General features: G+C 33.9%; 3 protein-coding genes across 4 annotated transcripts; all 3 read right to left on the bottom strand.

Annotated features, from left to right (window-relative positions):
* Positions 1–67: 67 nt before the first annotated feature.
* On the bottom strand, positions 68–5,514 carry LOC133681552 (uncharacterized). The gene is made up of 10 exons (XM_062104627.1): positions 5,136–5,514; positions 4,859–5,018; positions 4,037–4,098; positions 2,380–2,539; positions 2,165–2,285; positions 1,172–1,253; positions 993–1,096; positions 554–632; positions 405–455; positions 68–321 (listed from the first exon to the last, which is right to left on the bottom strand). The coding sequence occupies exons 1-10, from the start codon at positions 5,439–5,441 to the stop codon at positions 238–240; spliced, it is 1,209 nt and encodes a 402-aa protein (XP_061960611.1). The 5' UTR covers positions 5,442–5,514; the 3' UTR covers positions 68–237.
* A 2,148-nt stretch (positions 5,515–7,662) lies between these two features.
* LOC133681784 (HVA22-like protein f) lies at positions 7,663–8,667 on the bottom strand. Its single transcript, XM_062104922.1, has 4 exons — positions 8,594–8,667; positions 8,430–8,456; positions 7,949–8,071; positions 7,663–7,860 (listed from the first exon to the last, which is right to left on the bottom strand). The coding sequence occupies exons 1-4, from the start codon at positions 8,650–8,652 to the stop codon at positions 7,698–7,700; spliced, it is 372 nt and encodes a 123-aa protein (XP_061960906.1). The 5' UTR covers positions 8,653–8,667; the 3' UTR covers positions 7,663–7,697.
* Positions 8,668–9,557: 890 nt separating this feature from the next.
* Positions 9,558–19,110, bottom strand: LOC133682425 (15-cis-phytoene desaturase, chloroplastic/chromoplastic). 2 transcript variants are annotated; one of them, XM_062105775.1, is made up of 15 exons: positions 18,794–19,110; positions 18,356–18,605; positions 18,138–18,270; positions 17,829–17,917; positions 17,419–17,476; positions 16,903–17,058; positions 16,211–16,359; positions 15,229–15,348; positions 13,022–13,235; positions 12,829–12,931; positions 12,151–12,198; positions 11,265–11,310; positions 10,602–10,789; positions 10,124–10,286; positions 9,558–9,798 (listed from the first exon to the last, which is right to left on the bottom strand). In XM_062105775.1, exons 2-15 carry the CDS (start codon positions 18,557–18,559, stop codon positions 9,739–9,741), a joined length of 1,731 nt encoding a protein of 576 aa, XP_061961759.1. In that variant the 5' UTR covers positions 18,560–18,605; positions 18,794–19,110; the 3' UTR covers positions 9,558–9,738. The 2 variants fall into 2 exon arrangements, with proteins under 2 accessions (XP_061961759.1, XP_061961758.1); XM_062105774.1 differs by having other exon boundaries at positions 18,864–19,109.
* Between the last annotated feature and the right edge of the window lie 63 nt (positions 19,111–19,173).

Here is a 19,173-nt window from a genome sequence, read left to right as displayed (position 1 = left end):
CTTAGATGGGTTATATTCTACTTCTTGCAGGCGGGTAGAGAAGCATCTATCGGAAAAATCAACACCCTTCTCACAAGAATCAGAATTTATAATTTATGAATCAGAAAATTTTTGGAACAACATACTGTACATACAGTAGCTGAATTTGAGTATGCAGTAACATCTATACAGAAGAAAAGAAGAAAAAGAACAAAGAAAAGAATACTCATGAAGTAACTGGGAATACAAGAATCTCCATCACGGAACTCGTTCCAACACTCGCTGCAATGCCTTCTTGATACCGCCTTGGTCAAGTGTTGTTGTCAGCTGTATTTCCTGCACCTGAATTATACAACAAATTAATAAGAGAGAAAGATAGGGAGACCATATCAACGAGGAGGTGTGAAAAGACAAACATAACCTACCTGCCTTCCAGCACGAGCAAGGAGGGTAAACTTCCTATTTATAGGTGGTGCCTGTGGAATGATTATGAGATGAGAATAATAAAATATAATAAGGAGCTCACAGCGCAAGAAACACACGGTATAGTGTGGCCTAAACAGGAGCAACTCACATTCGAAAGCCAAAGTTGCAGGTCTTGTGAAACAACACGCTTTTCAAACCCTTGTCTGCTAATTCTTATGTCATCTATGCTGGACAAGAACGATACAAAGAAAAGCCGAATAAGTTGCTACTCTGAATCATGGTAGGTAATTTCAATGAGCATAAAAGGAAATGTAAATATTTTTAAAGTCTACTCATAGTTGGAGTTAAAACCATTTATTCATATAAGAGTCTCAAATGAAATAGGGTGGGCATATAGTGATATAAAAGTCCCATAGATTCATAAAAGATGCATGCTAAAAGGAAAACAGATTACAAAATAATTTGACAGATACAGAAAACTTATGAAGCTTGGAAATGACGTTCATGTTGAGAAAGGAAACTTTGGTTTAATATATTTGCAATCAAATCTTTAGAATGAACTTCTTTAATGGAGGATAAAACCATACCCATCTTCACGTGTTAACTCTTGAAATATTGATTCAAGCCCTGGTAGAGGTTCAATAGTAATGCTGTTGTGCATGCTCAGAGGATCAGGAGCAATCGAACCATCCTGTAATACATAAATATCCATTCAAAATAGAAGCTTTAATTATGTAAATGGAGCATGTAACGTAGTCTTACAAACCTGAGGAATCACTTTGTCCAAAGTTTCTAGCAGTGGATCTTCCTCCAATTGTTTGATTGACAGTGTAATCCTCGACTTTCCCCTGCATTTATTTGCAATTATAATATTACAGTAAGAGGCAAAGTAAAGGAAAACAACTGATCAGAGACAAACACCGTGACAATTAAGCTGATTCCAACCCAATTAGGTTGCCTAATGTAGGTAATGTTAGGCTAGAAAAATGAATTAGCCATGTCCTCTTTCAGAAAACCACTCAAGATAGCCTTTAATGATATGCTAAAGAATGGATTAGTCATAAAGAAACCATAGGGATTGTTATGCAAATTTCTTGACGAATACATTTTAATTCTTCAAAAGAAAACAAGAGTTAGAAAAGATAACGTGAACTCTATATAGCAACAGCTTTTTCCTTTTCACTTTTTAATCAGTGTATGTTTTAAAGCATTCTCAATTCTCTGCTTTTTAGAATCCTCTCAGGTTATGGTAACTAGGATTGATGTTTAAGACCTTAATGTACAAGGAACCATACCAAGTAGATGAATGGTCTTACTTAAAAGGTATGTCCATTGATCACACAAGGAAACTGAGTAGATTGGATCAATAGCCCATGGATTGAATAGACACGAACTAGGTGTAAAAATGAAACCTATAATTAAAAGGCTACCCATTGACCTATACCACAAGGATTCAATTTTATGCAAAAAAGAGAGGAAGGGGACCTTGCATTACAAAAATAAAATATCAGATCATCAATCAAATTCTGAAAACTTATTTTCATTAAAAAAAAAAATTCGCATTTCACTGGCATGTTCTTGTGTTTAAACTCTGATTATAACATCCTCAAAGAAATAAAACACCCCATGGCGTACACCAAATAAAGGTCTGGGCACTTTAGTACTGGACAAGGCACAATTGATTGCATGTTACTGAAAATGTCTCATTGAGAATTCTTTCAATGCAAATAGTAATGGGAGAGAAGCAAAAAAGACTTACTGATCTATATCAATGATTTTGACTGTTACTTCATCACCAACATTAAGGATGTCCCTTACATCTTGAACTAAATCCCATGAAACCTCAGACACATGTACTAGTCCAGTGAGATGATACAGACCTGTATTGTAGTTTCAAGACGCCACCAATAATTCTTGCAAAATTATAAATTCAATGGACAGAAAGAAGTCTATACAAACAGAGAAAGTGACTACCATCAGGGAAACGCAAGTGAATAAAAGCACCATAGTCCTCAACAGAACCAACCCTTCCTGCAAAAATTTCCCCTACATTAATTCCTTTAGAAAACTTTGACCAGACAGCTTCCTTTTCAGAGAATATCAATTTCCTGTTCTCCTCTTCAGCGTGGATTACCTAAATGTTTGAGAAGTATACCAACATCACTAGAGTTGAATGAAATGTCGAATTGTTACCAGGCAAGGAGAAACAGGGAATAAAAGAACAAGGAGCAAGATGAAAAGCAGTCACAAGAAACTTATCAGGAGGAACTGAAGCATCTTGACATGAGATGAAAAGCAGTTCTCTAAGTCTGCTCTTTACCATTTTCACTTTTATTTCAGGTGTTCTGGATTTCTTATTATCACCATTGAGATTAAAAACAATTGTTTTTTTTATTTGTGGTGTGTGTGTGTGTGGGGGGGAGGGGGGGGGGGGGGGGGTGGGTGTTAATGCTTTAAAAATAAAACAGAATCTTTGTGCTCAATGGTGTACATCAACAGCACTAGCAAACAGTTCCTCCATGTTCAGCAATTACTTCTTCCAAGTCAATGTTAAGTGAAGAAAGTAAAATCTTCAGAAAATCATCATAACAAACACAAACCTATAGTTCAAGAAGAAATAAATCTAAGCACTGTGTCCATCATCTGGAATGCTGAAACTCATCAGTTTGATCAACCACTAATTTTCTCTTATTGTAGTCATTTTGTATTTAAATACTATATTAAGTTCTGCATTTATTCTTTGCTTGTAAGTCTCCATGTTATTGGCTTCATCTTCTCTCTATCCTATTGGACAATGCATTTATGCATACATTTGCTCGTTTAAACTATTGCGTTTGAAGTTGTGGGAGAGTTAAAACAGAAGAAGAAGCAGGTTTGATTTAAAAAAAAATTAAAACCATGATTTGGATTTACAATACACTAAGAATCATGGTTTTGATAACACAATCCGAACGCCACCAAAAGGATACTCCTAACAATGATTTAGTCACCTAATAGAAGTGGTAAAAAAACAGAGTGCCTGTCTATATCACAGGGCAATCATGAGCCATGGTCTTTAAATAATGGAAATGTGATAACTCAATGGCTCGATCACAACAACTAACCAGAAGAAATTTTTTTAACATGAACTGAATGGGCCTTTCAAAATGCATTCGAAAGACATCCAAAATCATGGCTTTGCATAATGCAAGACTGTTAGCAAAACACTGCCAGGACTTCAGTACAAGACCCTTCACGGAAGAGCCAAACAGGGCTTGATTCCAGCACAAGAATATCATAATATTTTCCACCTTGTCCCATTTTAAGTTTTTTGTGCTAAAGTCACTTTCCTTAATTTGAGAGAGAAGAGTTATTTCCCCTCTAATCGCTTATATAAAAAAAGAAAACAGAAACACATCCATCATACTGTTTGACAAAGGAAAACAGCAAATATGATCATGGGATTTTCATTTACATGTTCCTGGCAATGCTTAATAACTACCAAAACAGGACAAAGGTACACCAAAAGACATGTGCAAGCTTACAAGCTACATGCATTTATAAAACTAAATAAAGTCAAACACCCACATGAGGAAAAATTAAGTTCTTTTGCACTTCAATTCTAGCAAAACAGACAGAAGAAAATCATTACCTTCACGGAAATGAGTAAACCATTCAAATCTTTTGCAATCTCATGGATAGTCTTCTGTGGATCTACATGAAATGCAATCACAAAATCAGAAAGACATAGTTTTGCAACAAGCTCTCAGTCACAACTCCACTTCCAAAGCAGAAGTTCATTAAAAATGCCAATGTATGATAGAAAAGGAGAAGTTACAAGGAATACAGAGAAGTTTCTAGGAGTATCAGCGAAGGTGATGCTTAGCCTACATAAATGGAGAACTAAAAAGTTCAATAGGAGTTACTGAAAAGCATTAGAATCAAAATTCAAATTCCAATCCTCCTTAAAACATTCCACCTTGTCTGCTAATGTTTTTCCATATAAAAAAGTGAAAAGAACAGTCATCACAGCATTCCCTGTAACCCAATATCATCATTTTAGTTAAAAATTACAGGCAAGTCAAATTATATTCGGCTGCCGAAATACCCATTATATAATAAAGGGCAAAACCAAAAGTAAGAGATAATATAGAAATGATCAGAAAATTGATTTGTTGTCCTAAACTCGCTACTCTTGTGGGAAAAAGAAAGAACTACTTCAAAAACATGGGTTTCTACCAGAAAATGTGTACCCACCTAGTTTAGAATTCGGTTCAAGATGATTTCAGAGACAACAAGTTGAGTTGAGATGATAAAGTGAGTACAAAATCCAGCAGCTATGAATTGCAAGTACTCTTGACCAAGTAATAACTCGCAAACTCGTAATTGCATAACCAGAAAACAAATTTATGTGAAAAGAGAGAGCACGCTCTAAGACCAAGTACAATGAGAAAGCAAGTGAAGGGCAAAGTACCTTTGCAAGAATGTGAAGGGCTCAACAGAGGGAAGGGAAGAAAACCCACAAGAGAATAAAAACGAACAATTAAGCCACCACCATTGAATCCTTCAACCCTTCCCTGCAAGATGTGTCCACCATCATAGTAAGCCTTTACCGCCTTCCAATCAGCAGACCTCTACTTCTTTGTACAAACACTGTGTTAGTTTTGATCATTAAGTAACATTAAAAAAAATGGAAATTTCAAGATATGAAGCAAGCAAGAAACAAGAATAAAGATAGCAAAACAACACACCCGAGCCTGTCGCAAAGCATCAGTTGATGGTTCAAGAACTTCGTCGGTGGCAGTGGTGATAGCTGTTTCACTAGAGTTTTCAGCTTTGGCATTGGCAGAGACAGAGAATTTAGCAGTAATATTATTAGTTGAACGTCTAGTTCTTGAAGGAGGAATGAAGAGAGGAGAAGTTATAGTGAAAAATGGAGATGCATGATCAGTAGTAGCGAAGATTTGTTGTTGTTGTTGTTGATGATGATGTTGTGAGAGAAAGGCAGAGAGGCCTGCAAGTGTGAGTGATCCTTGAGTTACAGAGAATATTGGCATGGTTGATGGGTGGAGAACTTGAGAGCAGGGAGAGTGGCATTTGGTTTGGATTGGGTTATCTACAAAGACAGTAATAACACTCCACTTCTCAAGTTTCAGTTTGGAGATTTTTTTTTTTTTTTGTGGTCGTCAGCTTCAATTGAATATTCAAGGTGTCAAATCTCTGCCCACAAATATTTTTTCTTTTTTCTTGGTCATATGATCAAATTTAGTTATGACATTCATAGGATATTATTTTTTAAAAATATTTTTCATTTAAAAATATATTAAAATAATATTTTTAAAAAATATATTTTTAATATTCACATATCAAAATAATTTTAAATTTTAAAAATATTATTTTTAAACAAAACAAAATTCAATAAATTTTAAATGCAATTTTTAAATGTAAAAACAAACACATTATAATATTGTTCATAATATTTTTATTAGAAAAAAAAACTATATTAACAAAAACATATTGGCGTGAGTTTTTTTTATTGTAGCCATAGATTCAAAATTTTAAAAAAGTTTTTTTTTTTAGCAAAACAAAATTCAAAAATTTTTAAAAGCGGTTTTTGAACACATTCTAATTAATGCTCTTATTAAAAAAAAACATATAGAGCATAAGTTTTTTTTTTAATTGTAGTCATATATATAGTTTATTGTGGATTGCTACAATAAAAATATATTTTCACTATTGAGTTGAAAAACAAAAGCTTTAGCTGTGAGGGTATTTTAATTTTTTAAATAAATTCATTAGTCATTAAAAAGTTAATCAATGATGTGTTAGTCTTTTATAATATTTTGTATAGTGAAAATACTCTTATACTCGTAAGATTAATAAAATTTAGAATTGTTGATCAAATAATGTTTTTATCTTTTTATAAACTTTAAAATAGTAAAAACATTTCTTTATCTTCAGGGTAAAAAAAATTATATACTTAAGTTGTTGATTAAGGGATTTTTTGGTTTTTTTCTTTTTAGGCTATAGTTAAAATACATCTTTGCCCTTAAAAAGACAAAAAGCTATAGTTAAAATACATCTTTGCCCTTAAAAAGACAAAAAAATAAGTTATGCATTTACTAGTATTTTGGTCCTTTAACATTAGTTTGTTTTTTATTTTTAGGATAATGAGAGCGCTTTGATAGGTTTACATTGTTTTTTAATTTTTAAATAGGAAAAGTTATTGACGTGTTTTTATTATATACAAGCGTGTGGATGGTGTTCACGTCTTTTAGGTAGCATGCGCGACGTCACCTAGTGGTCAAACCTGGCCTTTCACCGTGTCCTTCGAAGTGTTAGCACGTGCTTTTCTTCTTGGTGTCTAGGATTGCAGTCCAAACAAAATTTGGTCAAAATTAAAAAAAAAAGTTGTTTAAAATTAATTTTTTTACGTTTTCGCATTATTTTGATGTACTAATATTAAAAATAAATTAAAAAAATATTATTTTAATATATTTTTAAATAATAAATACTTTGAAAAAAAACTACTATTGCAATCCCAACATCCACAAAGGTCAAAGAGAGATTCCAAGAAAGCAGGACGAATGCGGGCTATTAATCAAGATTTTTTTTACTATTTAGTTTCAAGTTTGTAAGGTAGATGGGAGGATTGTTCCCTTTTATCTCTCAATAAATGGCAGTAGCACCCGTGCAAGTACGTTTTCTTTTTATGGGATAACATTCTTGTATGAATATTTCAAAGCAGATGCAGCTTATAACCATGACAGAAAGTGTTTGTTTACCAAGATGATTGACAATATGCTATTTTTAAATGAGAGAAATAAACATCTAATTTATATTGAATATGATTTGTCTCAGGATTTTAATCTCAGGATAGCTTGAGACTAAAATATTCTTCATCTCTTTTTATCCTTTCAGATGTTTGGATTCGCTTATAAGTGTTTTTATACGTAGTTTGGGAGTAACGTATAAACCAAGGAAGGGTCGTCTCCTTCCTTCCATCGTTCACATTTTTCGATCTTTCTTCTCATCTATCCTTCCTGGAAAATAAAGTAAGATTTCACTGTAAAAACTTCTTGGATTCTTGAGCCAGCTTGCCCAAAAGGTCATATTTGCCAATCTTGTTGTGATACAGACACTGAAACTTGGAGACCTTGCTGATATTATTGGTCTGCAATGGTGAACAGACCAGCCAATCCATACATAGGGATTAAGCTAAAAACATTACTTAAAAAAACACATTACTTAAAAGTACATTTAAAATGTGTTGCCAATGCTCATTTGTTCTCCTCGAATTAAGGCATAATTAATTAAAATCCTTCACCAGGGATCATTTTTCTCAAGTCGTTTAATAAGCCATTAAGCTTTCTGTAGTCCCGCATGTAATTCTCATAAACAAAAGTTGCCCCATTGAAAACAGGCAGCACTAACCACAAATGAACCAGAAGCTTGATCAGTCCCCACAATGGAAACCTATAAAAGAAAGAAAGAAAAAACTAAGTAAATGTATTGTTTATATTATTGGGAGATTTGTGTATAATTAGCACTTAATTACACGTACCATTGAAGAAATACCAGAAATGTTATCTCGAAGAGGGATATAAATGAATATAGAATCCAATATGATAACCACTGCTTGCTGTCTCGATGTGAAGGCCTTTCCATTGCTTGAATTGATGCATAGCTGTTCAGTTCATATCTAGAATATGTTAATGCATGATAACTTCTTTCCTTCTTAATTAATGAGGGGAAAACATTAACATTGTTTCTTTGATCTTTTCATTTCTTCCTTTTCTTTTTAGAGAAATTAATGATGATGGGTTTCAAAGAAATTAACTGTTTGGAACTTGGTTACTAAACTCTCGTGATTTTTTGAAAAAAAATTTTGCTTAAAATTAATTTATTTTGTGTTTTTGGATATTTTAATATGTTGATATCAAAAATATTTTTTAAAAATAAAAAAAATTATATTCATGTATTTTTAAATGAAAATTACTTTAAAAAACAACCGATACCATACTTTCAAATGTTATCTTACTTACGCTGGATAAAGAAGCATTGTTCCAGGCCTGCTTCCAGGAAAGAAAGAAAAAGAAAAAGAAAAAGAAAAAGAAAAAGAAGAAGAAGAAGAATTATTATTTATTATGCAACATATTGTTAAAGAAAATAACAATTAAGAATGATTTAGGTGCATACTAGAAATTACCCTAGTATTGGTAGAACTAGTGCATTCACAATTGAAAAAACTGCTCCAAGAAGACCCATGCTCCTCCTTGCTAATCAACAGTCTCCCGTGAAATAACAATTTTACTGAAAAAACTACGTAAAATTATTAGTAACGATTTAAGCTAAAATTTCCACAGATATATATATATATATATATATATATATATATATATATATATATATATATATCTTCTTCTTCTTATAACAATTGCCTTTTCTTTCTTATGTAAAATCTTACCTTTTTTTCACAGGTTTCTATGACGTTGAAAGACTGATATAAAACAAAAGGATTCGGTGGAATTAATTAATTTCTGTATCAAGAAATTTAAGTATATTGATTGTTTGTATTTACACACACACACACACACACTAGTGATCATATCTTTAGAATTTAAGATTGATCACGCTCTCGTTCAGTGTGGCTACCATTAAGGAGAGGTCCATGCATGGTTTTTAACAAGGAAACCCGCGTCTGTCATGATGATCAGCATGCCAGGTTCTTAATTATGCAGACTGGTGCATAAGCACCTAAGGAGAAGAGAGGCAATGGCGCCCTTGTTTTCTTGTTAATGAAGCCTTTGAAGAAGGTGATTACACGCACAGGATTCAAAATAATAATCAGATGCTAAAAAAAACAATTGGATATAACTTTTAAAAAATAGTTATTCTGATTTTACATGTCATCAACAATTTCATTCTCACAAAATACAGTTGGAATTGCTTTTCATATTTTATTATATTAAATTTTAATGAGAAGAAGGTTAAGACTCATTCCCTTCCTTTGCTTCATGAATTCAAAGTCAATATCCAGAAAAAAAAAATTAATAAATTTCTCAGACCGATGTGAAAAATGTACTTTTAAAATCATCCAAAAATAAATTTAATTTCGATGGATATATAGGCTGATAGAATAATAATAAAAAAAAGAACAAAAAGGAAGATGATTATTCTATCATGTGAAGACGATGCCATATATTAATATAACGGAAGGTTTTCAATTGAGGAGATTCGTTTCATTTAAGAGCTTTACAAATTCTAGTATGCATGGAAAGCTTCAGGAAGTTTTTTTTTTGTCGAACCACCTGCTCTAATTCTTTAGACCAATGCCCTGTAATTCCAGAGTTGTTAACTAATGGTTGCCTCAGTCAACCTTCCTTGTCCCCGAGCAACCAGGAACTCATAATCCTGCATATAAGTCGATGCATTTTATCAGTTTGTATTCTATAAAACATTAGCCACAATGCTTCCCTTCTCGTTTTTCATTATCATTTTTATTTCTTGTTCATACATGAATTCCTTTTCCGTTTCTTTATTGTTGTGGGCACAGTCAAGTCCACAACTACAACCTTTCTGATTTTTTATTACGTTATTCGATTCTGAGCTAAGAACAGTTACTATCTGCACAACTTAGCAAAACATACAAGTTATCAGTTTGAACCATCCCCTAAACTGAAATTTTCGGGACAAGTGGACATGACAGAAAGAACATACTAGATCAGACAGTGAGTACCTGTACAATTGCCTGTGCACAAAGCTTCCCTGATAGAACAGCACCTTCCATTGAAGCCAAGTACTTTTGTTTTGTGTAGTCACCAGCTAAATAGAAACCCTCTATCGGAGATCTTTGCAAGGGACGGCAAGGTTCACAATCTGGGACAGTCTTGTAAACCGACCTGAGACATTTATCAGAAACGTCTTAGAGGGGAAAGGAAGATTCAAGTAGTAGTATCATTCACCAGTTAAGGTTGTCTAGGTAAATTAGAAATTGGAAAACCAATCAAAAGCACTGGTGCACTGTACTACTCAGGGTGCTGGTCCTGCTGGATGGCGTTGTTAACTTTTTTGCAAGATCGATGAAAGGTCAGATACTATGCCACTAGGTCAGTTATTCAACTTCAATGCATTATTTCAGTCACACGAGGGGCAGGGAATCCCTCTTCCATCACCCTCAATAGAGTATTTCCAAATGCAAGGGTTTGCAGTCTAACCTTGGAGTTTTAACAACATGATACTTCACGATTTTTGCTTTGCTTTGATCTGCGGATATTTCATCAGGAAAAAGTTTTGCAAGTTCCCCCATTGTAGCATCAATAATCTCTGAGTCACTGCGTGAAATCCATTCTTCAGCAGGGGCAAAAACTAACTCCAGCATAGATTTATTTGGGTCATAATACTCCTGTACCAACAGTAAATAATGAGTTAAACAGTTGACTTAAAAGTACTATTTTTATGGGCGGGGAGGGGGAACATAATTATTGCATTTGAGGATTTGATCAGTTGAAGTAATAAAACACGCCTATGCATTGTCTGAATGGAGACATAACAGCAGCAGTTGCTTAAGATTTTAACCAATGGCTGGCCAAAGACCTCATCATGCGCAAATAGTATGATGCTTTCCATTTATAATGGACCTGAGTGGGTGAATTCAACATTTTGTCTAGAACATGACAAAAAGTTTGCACTGGTTAACCTGGTACCTGAAATTCTATGAAGACCGGATACTGCTACAATAAATTATGTTAATCCATATGAAAATATTAGCATAGTCATGGCCATGGACACAACTCAGCATATGTTCGTGCATGAATTTTACAACACATGCATATACATGTGCGAGTTTGTGTAATGAAACCATTGAAGTACAATTTTACCTTACATGTCAGAGACATGTCAGCATACACACTGAGAAGAGGACTCCTGCACAACATAAAAAAGAGAGATAAAACTAGTTGGGAGATAGAGTGACTCTAATTTTGGAAAGAAAGAGAAAGGAAATGTAATTACCAAAAATAAGACTTAACATATAGTTGGACTGGAAAAACATCACTCGTAATCGAAAGAAAAACTCTACTTGACACCAGGGCAAACAAAATTGGCAGTGGAAGAATATCAAGTCCAAGCTCCAAAAATCCAGTAGCAAATTTGATCAAAGCTCTCAGTAAACCCTTCCGGGGTCAATCATACGTGTTTTAAATTGAAAGAGCAATTCTAGGAACCCCGACAACATTCTATGAAACAAAAAACTTTTGAAAGGGCAACAGTTCTGCTAACTCCAATTTCAACATCATTGGTGGTACTATTAATTCTAAATTTCTGGCTATAATTATTACATGGGGGAAAGCTTCTCCAAAATTGGATTCTTATTACATCATTTATAGAAATTCAAATCAATGGTTCAGTAACTTAATCACTCATGGAATTCCTAGCTTCTAAGTCACCCAATGAGCATAAGAGAAGCATTAACCATACATGTGCCTTATATGCAATAAAAAAATATAAAGTAAAACCATTCATGGGGCCTTACTTATGAGCTTCAGATTTTTTTTCAGTTGAGTGGTTCTTAACCCGTTAGAGAGTGGTGGGCTTGCTCAAGTTTCAAGTCTAGAGGACATACATGAGGCGGGTGTAAGAGAATACAATATGAAATCATTATTGGGAGGACGCCTAAAATATAAGCTTTTGGGTTGAGTGGTTCTTTGACAATAAACATATATATGTTTTAAGCAAATCAATTGATACAAAATAAAGGTTCAGGACCTGCTGAAAAGTAGGTGATCGTATGTATTCTTCAGTTTCCTGTCAAACCTGCAATAAAAATAATTGTCGAAGAAACATCAAGCTAAAGTTTGAACTTTTTAACAACAGAGATGCATAAACATAGGTATTGACTTCAGTGTAAAAACTAATGAGTACCATGATACAAAAGTTAAAATTGTAATGATGTTTTTCAGAATAAAGTGTTGTGAAATTGAGGAAACATGATTGATGAACTCAATTTTACAGTTGGTAAGAATGTTCCCATGGTGCATAAGCAACACATAACAAGATCATTCTAACAAATGCGATAAACTTCCTTCATAAAGTTATTCCTTCCATCTCTCAACATTGCCAAACCAAGATTATTTTTTTTGGGTACAACTATGGGAGTTAGTTATTAGTTGTTACTAGTTAAGAAAGGGGACTAAATTGACCAGTCATGAAAGTTGTGGGGCTAAACTTCCACCATTGGGAAACAGAAAATATGATGAATCGTGACTCAAACCAAGCACCTTCTTGCATAATGCAAAGAGGTGCTACCGCTTGCAGCAAACCGCAGGTAGTCAAAACCAGAAAGCTGAACAAAGAAAGCTACTGATATAACATGATGGTAGTAAGAACACTAGCAGAGTATTGTCATTATTTTGCTTATTCATGAAAATGGAATCTATCACTAACCATATGTGAACATTAATAACAGGAACTCCAACTAATTTCTCCAGTTTCTTGAAGTAAGGAATCTCTTTCCAGTTATCAGGCAAAAGAAGCTTCAGGGTATCAACTGGTTGGAGCAACATACGTTATTGATATTAGAGAACATGAATTAAAAATTATACTAGCTATATATTGTAATGGGAAAGATCAAGTATACCTGGAGTGGCAAACACATAAACATCCCCTTCAATCACATCCCCAGTATTTAGTAAAAAGCTCTTCACTGTTCCATCATCATTTAGCTCAATTTTCTTTATCCGAGAATTAAGCTTGACTTCACCACCACGCAACTGAATATGATCAACAATTGGCATGCAAAGCCTCTCTGGGGGATTACCATCCAAGAAAGCCATCTTTGAACCATGTTTCTCCTATTGACGATTGACAAAATTCCATCTATTAGAAAAAATGTTTTCTTATAGCTTATAAAAAATACAGAGCATGTATGTTCAATCATGTATAGACCTATTAATGAACCCAAATACATCATTTGTAGGTCACAAAATGAAATTGCAAGGAAAATGGTCACTTCACCAAGTTTGAATTATTTACAAGTTTAGCACTCTCTAGTGATTGTTATATGTTGTTCGAGTTCAATCTTTTTCTGACTATATATAGTGAGAAAATAATTCAGAATATGCATTTAGGTGTTAGTTAAAAATATCTTGACATGGAATTTTGACATTTAATTTGATTTTAAGTCATATTTTGATTAAGTTATTTTTCATTTTGATTTTGTTCAAGTATTAAGAATATAATTAAGTAAATTTGAAAATTCAATCTTATATGTATATAGAGCTTAGGTTCTGAGGACACGCACCTTAAGTCTTCAAATTTTAAAATCATTTTTCTTTTAAATTAAATCATGTATGTGCGGCATAAAAAGAGTTCCTTTAGTTAGTATATGTATATTTGCATGTGATTAGTTATCTTAATTAATGAAGTATGGATTATGATTTGATTTGTGAATATCTGACAAAATAAGGTTCTGGTTAATGGATTTGATTACTAATTTTCATATGATAAGTATGGATTTTACAAAGTTACATATTATCAGGACACTTATCACTAACAGGGAAATGTTAGCGTATGTGCACATAGAAAAGTTTGTATGCCTTAGCTAGTCCCGTGTGTTGGCCAACACATGGATAGGTATGTATGATACCTACCTGACAAAGGTTCTTTTATTGGGACATGTGACATGAGAAAGTAACTTCTTTCTCCTTTCTTTCATATGTTTTTTGATATGTGGTACTCCGAGAGAAAGCAAGTATAAGCTATATGATTTTGGTTAAGTATTATAAGCTATGTTAAGCATGAACATGATAGCTTATTAAATGAGTTAGTTAGATGTTTGTGTTATGCTTGTCCTTGTTCTTGTATATTTTGTATTATTTACTCACTGGATTGTGGAAAACTCACCCCTTTATTATTTTGTCTTTTTCAGGTGTAAAGTTATTGGCAAGTCAAGTTTCATGTGACTAGGAGTCGATGTGTTGAGTTCCTCTTCTTGTGGGTTTTTTTTTTCATGCCACCCGATTTGATTGTACAAAGTTTGGGTTTGACCATGTAAACTTGGTACTAAAGTTCCACAATTACAATTAGTTTAGGGCTTTTGTATGAAATGTGTTATGTATAGGAAACTTTAGTGTGTTTTGAACATATATATGGTATTTTATTCCTGTTTACATAAGCTTTATGTTATATATGATATGTTAATCCTGTTTACACAAGTTATATGTTTAATTGTGTATGTATTCTGAGGGTTGCGAGAATCAAGCCTAGACCCTCATGCTAGTCATGTGCCTACTTTTAGGGTTGTGATAGAAATCAAGAGAAATTCAATTTTTAGTCCAAAGCAACTTGAGAAAAATTAGAGATGGGAGATAATGAACTCATGTGCTTAGTTATAGGACATTGGTGAGTTCACTTAAGATCATCACATCCCAAAGTTTACGGTTTCTTTGATAACCCTTGTCCACAAATGAGAAGAAAAATAATAAAAGGACATAAGTGATTTCTATTCATTCAAATACAAAAACAGTCTGAAAAACTAAATTGACTCAAAAGAACCAAAAAGGGGGGGAATGAACTTCGAAATCCTTGTAGAAATTTTTTTTATTGTTGGGAATCATGACAGGTATAACCTGAGGTTCCTATTTACAAATATGTGGATTTCCTAAGGCACTATGATTTACAAGCATAAAATAAGCAAAAACTTGCTCTAAATTCCAACCATAATGTACTTGAAATAACAAATCTCACCAAAGATCAAAGCCGAGTTCCCATTTCCTATCCTATACATGGAGTACTTAAATTTTTCATACAACATCCAAGGGAAATGGTAGGAAGTAGCTAGCATACCTGAAGAAATCTGTTCAAAGCTATCAAAATGCATTGCATTGAAAGCTCATCTGGGTTAATAAAGTTTAGAGCCTTTGACATGGCAATAAACACCTCAGTAGTCACTCTATCAGGTACACCCTAAAATACAAAAAGATAAAACAAAAGGTCATTTGTGTATGTCAAGTTATATTCCAATTTCATATAGACTGGATAAGTTAATGAGAAATCTATTAAACAAACCAAAGCTTGATTCAAAAACTAAAATTATCAAATGATCTGTTAGTTGATCAGGTTAATTAGAAAAACACGTCCTGAGAATGAATTAAAAAGCAAAACATGATATCCTTCTTTACAAGGTTATGCAATTCTCTACGAGGAATTCCCATGTGAAATATACTTACGACCTATAAGATAGTAAGCTATGTACTTTAAAGAATGAAATCTTCGCTTAAATTCTTTTTCTTAAAAGGAGGGTAGAGAGGAGGGAAGCTGAAGGTTCTCTGATCTGAAGCCTTACACCTGAGGATACTGTAAACATAACAACCATATCACATAAGCCTCATCTTCCAACACTGATATTTTCCAATTCAAGATTTCATTGAGCAAGATAAACGTCAGTGCTAAGATTCACACACATATTGTACCTCTAAGCACGAATCTGTATCCAAGAACCATATAAAATCCTACCAAATGATTTCATAATAAATATAGCATTTACATGCCGGGTCTAATTAATGCTCATGATTTCAAGAGCATAAAAGTTAGCATGAAATTCTATTTGTGTATGTTCTGGCAAGAAAGCTGGTGAATACTTTGGTTTGAAGTTCAAGTATTAAACTATATGTGCAAGGCTGCTTCTGGTCTATCTAAATAAGTTACATCTCCTAGTATTGTTCCAACTAAGGAAATGGTTAAGTTTATAACAAATAAGCTAGGGACTTCCTGTGTGCATGAGCTGCTTACGCATCTACATTATTGATTTTGGCATGCTAAAGTATACCTGCTTTCTCATCCACTCTTGAACACTTAAACCATCTTGAGCCTCAACATAAGCCTGTCCACCAACAATTGCTGGCAGTAGCCCAATTGCAAACTTCACTTTCTCTGGCCAAGTCAGCATTTCATTGTTCTTTAAAATGGCCAATATCCCTGCCAATACATTTCCAACAAATATAAGGTAATCTGGGGGGAAAAATAGAAAGATGTGGTGCACTGTTGAGGAAATTCAACTAAACATGAATTTTATAAGAATAAACATCCTTTTGATGTGAAGTATGGTGACTCAATGTGGTCACATGAAACAGACCCAAGGACTGTTTCACTGACCCCTACCAGGTAACAAGTGGAATAGTTTTACAGCACAGAAAACAAGCATAAAATGCATTGGCTTATGAATTAGTTCAGAGAGCCATCTCCACCTCTCTGTAGATGACCTTAATTTTAACCAAATCTCTCATCTTTCTACCTGTTCATTCTTGTTCATGAGAACATGGTGATTTTTTTGAGGCTGGATGACACCAACCATCTGCTAAGAAGTCCGTATCACATCATAAAGGCTTTACTGATTGAAGAATTGACAGTACATACTTGCTCCGTCTTACCATTTGCCACTAAAACAGTAGCCTCAATATTTGAAGGGATAATATCAAACAAATGTCCTTAATTCTTTATTTGCTCACACAAGTTGCTTACCATTTAATGGTGCAGGGAGAACTTCAGGAAAATCAAATCGACTGAATTCTCCTGGCTTATTTGGCATTGCAAATATCATAGAATGCTCCTTCCATTGCAACCTATCATTGATACCAAGTTCACCAAAAAGATTCTGCACATTTGGATATGCCCCAACTTGCAAGAAACAAAACAAAGATTCAATAAGATCAACGATAAAATCACCAAAGGTAAACACCTAAAAAAGAAAGAAACAACTTCATGAAGCATAAAAATCAACAGCTAGATTACAATAGCCAGAATGGGAACAGAAAAACCATAAAGCAGGGGTATGTTTAGTACTTTCCACAAAAACACATTAAAGAGCAAATAAAGTAAGGATGAATTTGAAAAGGCATTATAAAGTGAAGACGCAGCAGAATTCACAAAGGAATTTGAACCTATCTTACCTAATGAACATGCATACGAAGTGAGAAAAAAAAAAACCAAGCTTAAAATTCTATCCCCGATTTCCTTTTACTAGTAATGAGAACTTACAGAATATATGCAAGCCTGTCTCGTACCAGTCTCCATCATCATCTTTCCATGCAGCCACCTATCAGAAAACAGGCCAAATATCAGTTGATAAAATAACAAAAAAAGATAGATCTAATGAACAAAGCAGAAGATGAGATCCTTGCATCGTTTCATCCCAAGGAAAGAGTGAGGAAAACAGTAACCTACTTCATTATTAAGATTTATTGTACACCATTTAGACAAATATAAGAACACAATATCCCTTCAGATTATTAACATTTACATCATCAAGCACAACAAGAAATTATAAATTATATTGTAATGACAACGATGATAGGACAAAAAACAACCTAGCAAATGAATTGAAAAACAAGCAAGCAGAAGTATGTTGTCAACTTGAGAAGTGGGTAAAAATAGAGCAGTGTAAAAACCTTTCCACCTAAAACATCTCTTGCTTCAAGCAATATAGGCTTATGGCCTGCATCTGCCAAATATTTTGCAGTCGATAAACCCGCCAAACCTGAAAAAATAAGGAAAATTTTTAGTCACGCACACAAATAAGCATCGCACAATCTCTCAAGAGTACATGCAAAAATCTTGTGAAAGTACGAGCTTCAAAATTATTAATTAAACACGAGGACAATATTTCAACGAAAATTTTTTACAGATAGATAGAAATCAATCTAAATAATCAACACACAGTTTTTTCCCATACAAAAAAAAGGATAAGATTTCATCACCTGCACCAGCAATGACAACATTTAATGGTTTAGCTGGACGCGGAGAAGAACGAAAGGATGAAGATAACAAGGCAGCTTCTAAGAAATTCACCGTGTTATCAAGGTCCGGTCTTGGATAGTCCACACAGACAACCTACAGCGTAGACAAAAGATCACCGCAAATTTTCACGTATTGATTGGCAACTAAATAATACCCTGTAGTGTAGAGAACTACGCACCCGCAAAGGAGGGCGGATATGATTCCTTAGTCTTGTTTTAGCAGAAGAATTTCCAAATGGGAATTTCAAAGAATGGCCCATTGATTCACTGCCTCTAAAAGCTAGTGCATTAGTTTGGTGAGAACAAGTAGGATAAGCGCCACATCTCAAGGCAACTTGAGGGTCTAATGATTTACTATGCCAGCTCAAGTTCAATGCACTCATTTCTCCAAAACCAAATTCAACAGCTATAACAACTGTAACAGCAGCCCTGCAAACAAAAAAGAAGAAGAAGAAAATGAAATAAGATTTCAGAACAAAAACAGTAATAAAGCCAAGAAACGAAACGCATAATCAAAGTTCATTCCTTTTTCTTCTCTTTCTTGATGGAAGAAGCTCAAGATTCAATTTTTCATGCAATTCGGAACTCAAGATTGAAGCAAGGAAGTCTTTGCATACCCAGTTTTGCTCCAAGTATAATTAAGAAGGCAGGGAGAGAGAATAAAAGAGAAGAGGCAATTGCACTTACCCCTTTAAATGGAAAATTGGTTCAGACAAGAGCGCGTGAGAGAGAGCGAGGGAGAATTGGGGAAGAAACTAGATAGACAGCAGCAGGGGTGCTAAAAAACAGGTCATGTAATTTTGGTGACTCTTGTCTGTTACAAGATATAGCTGAGTCTTTGTTTGGCAGTGACTTTTGCTCTCTGGGTGGGGGAAAATGAGAAAACCCTCACATCTCTTGGATCAGATATAGAAAATGATCTGTTTATTTTGTAGAAAAATAGGATTTTATCTCCTTCTATTTACAAAATTGAGGATAATAGTATAGGATTTGTTTG

The sequence above is a fragment of the Populus nigra genome, chromosome 2, assembly GCF_951802175.1.
Source record: "Populus nigra chromosome 2, ddPopNigr1.1, whole genome shotgun sequence".
NCBI lineage: Eukaryota > Viridiplantae > Streptophyta > Magnoliopsida > Malpighiales > Salicaceae > Populus > Populus nigra.
This window is presented reverse-complemented; position numbering and strand designations above follow the sequence as displayed.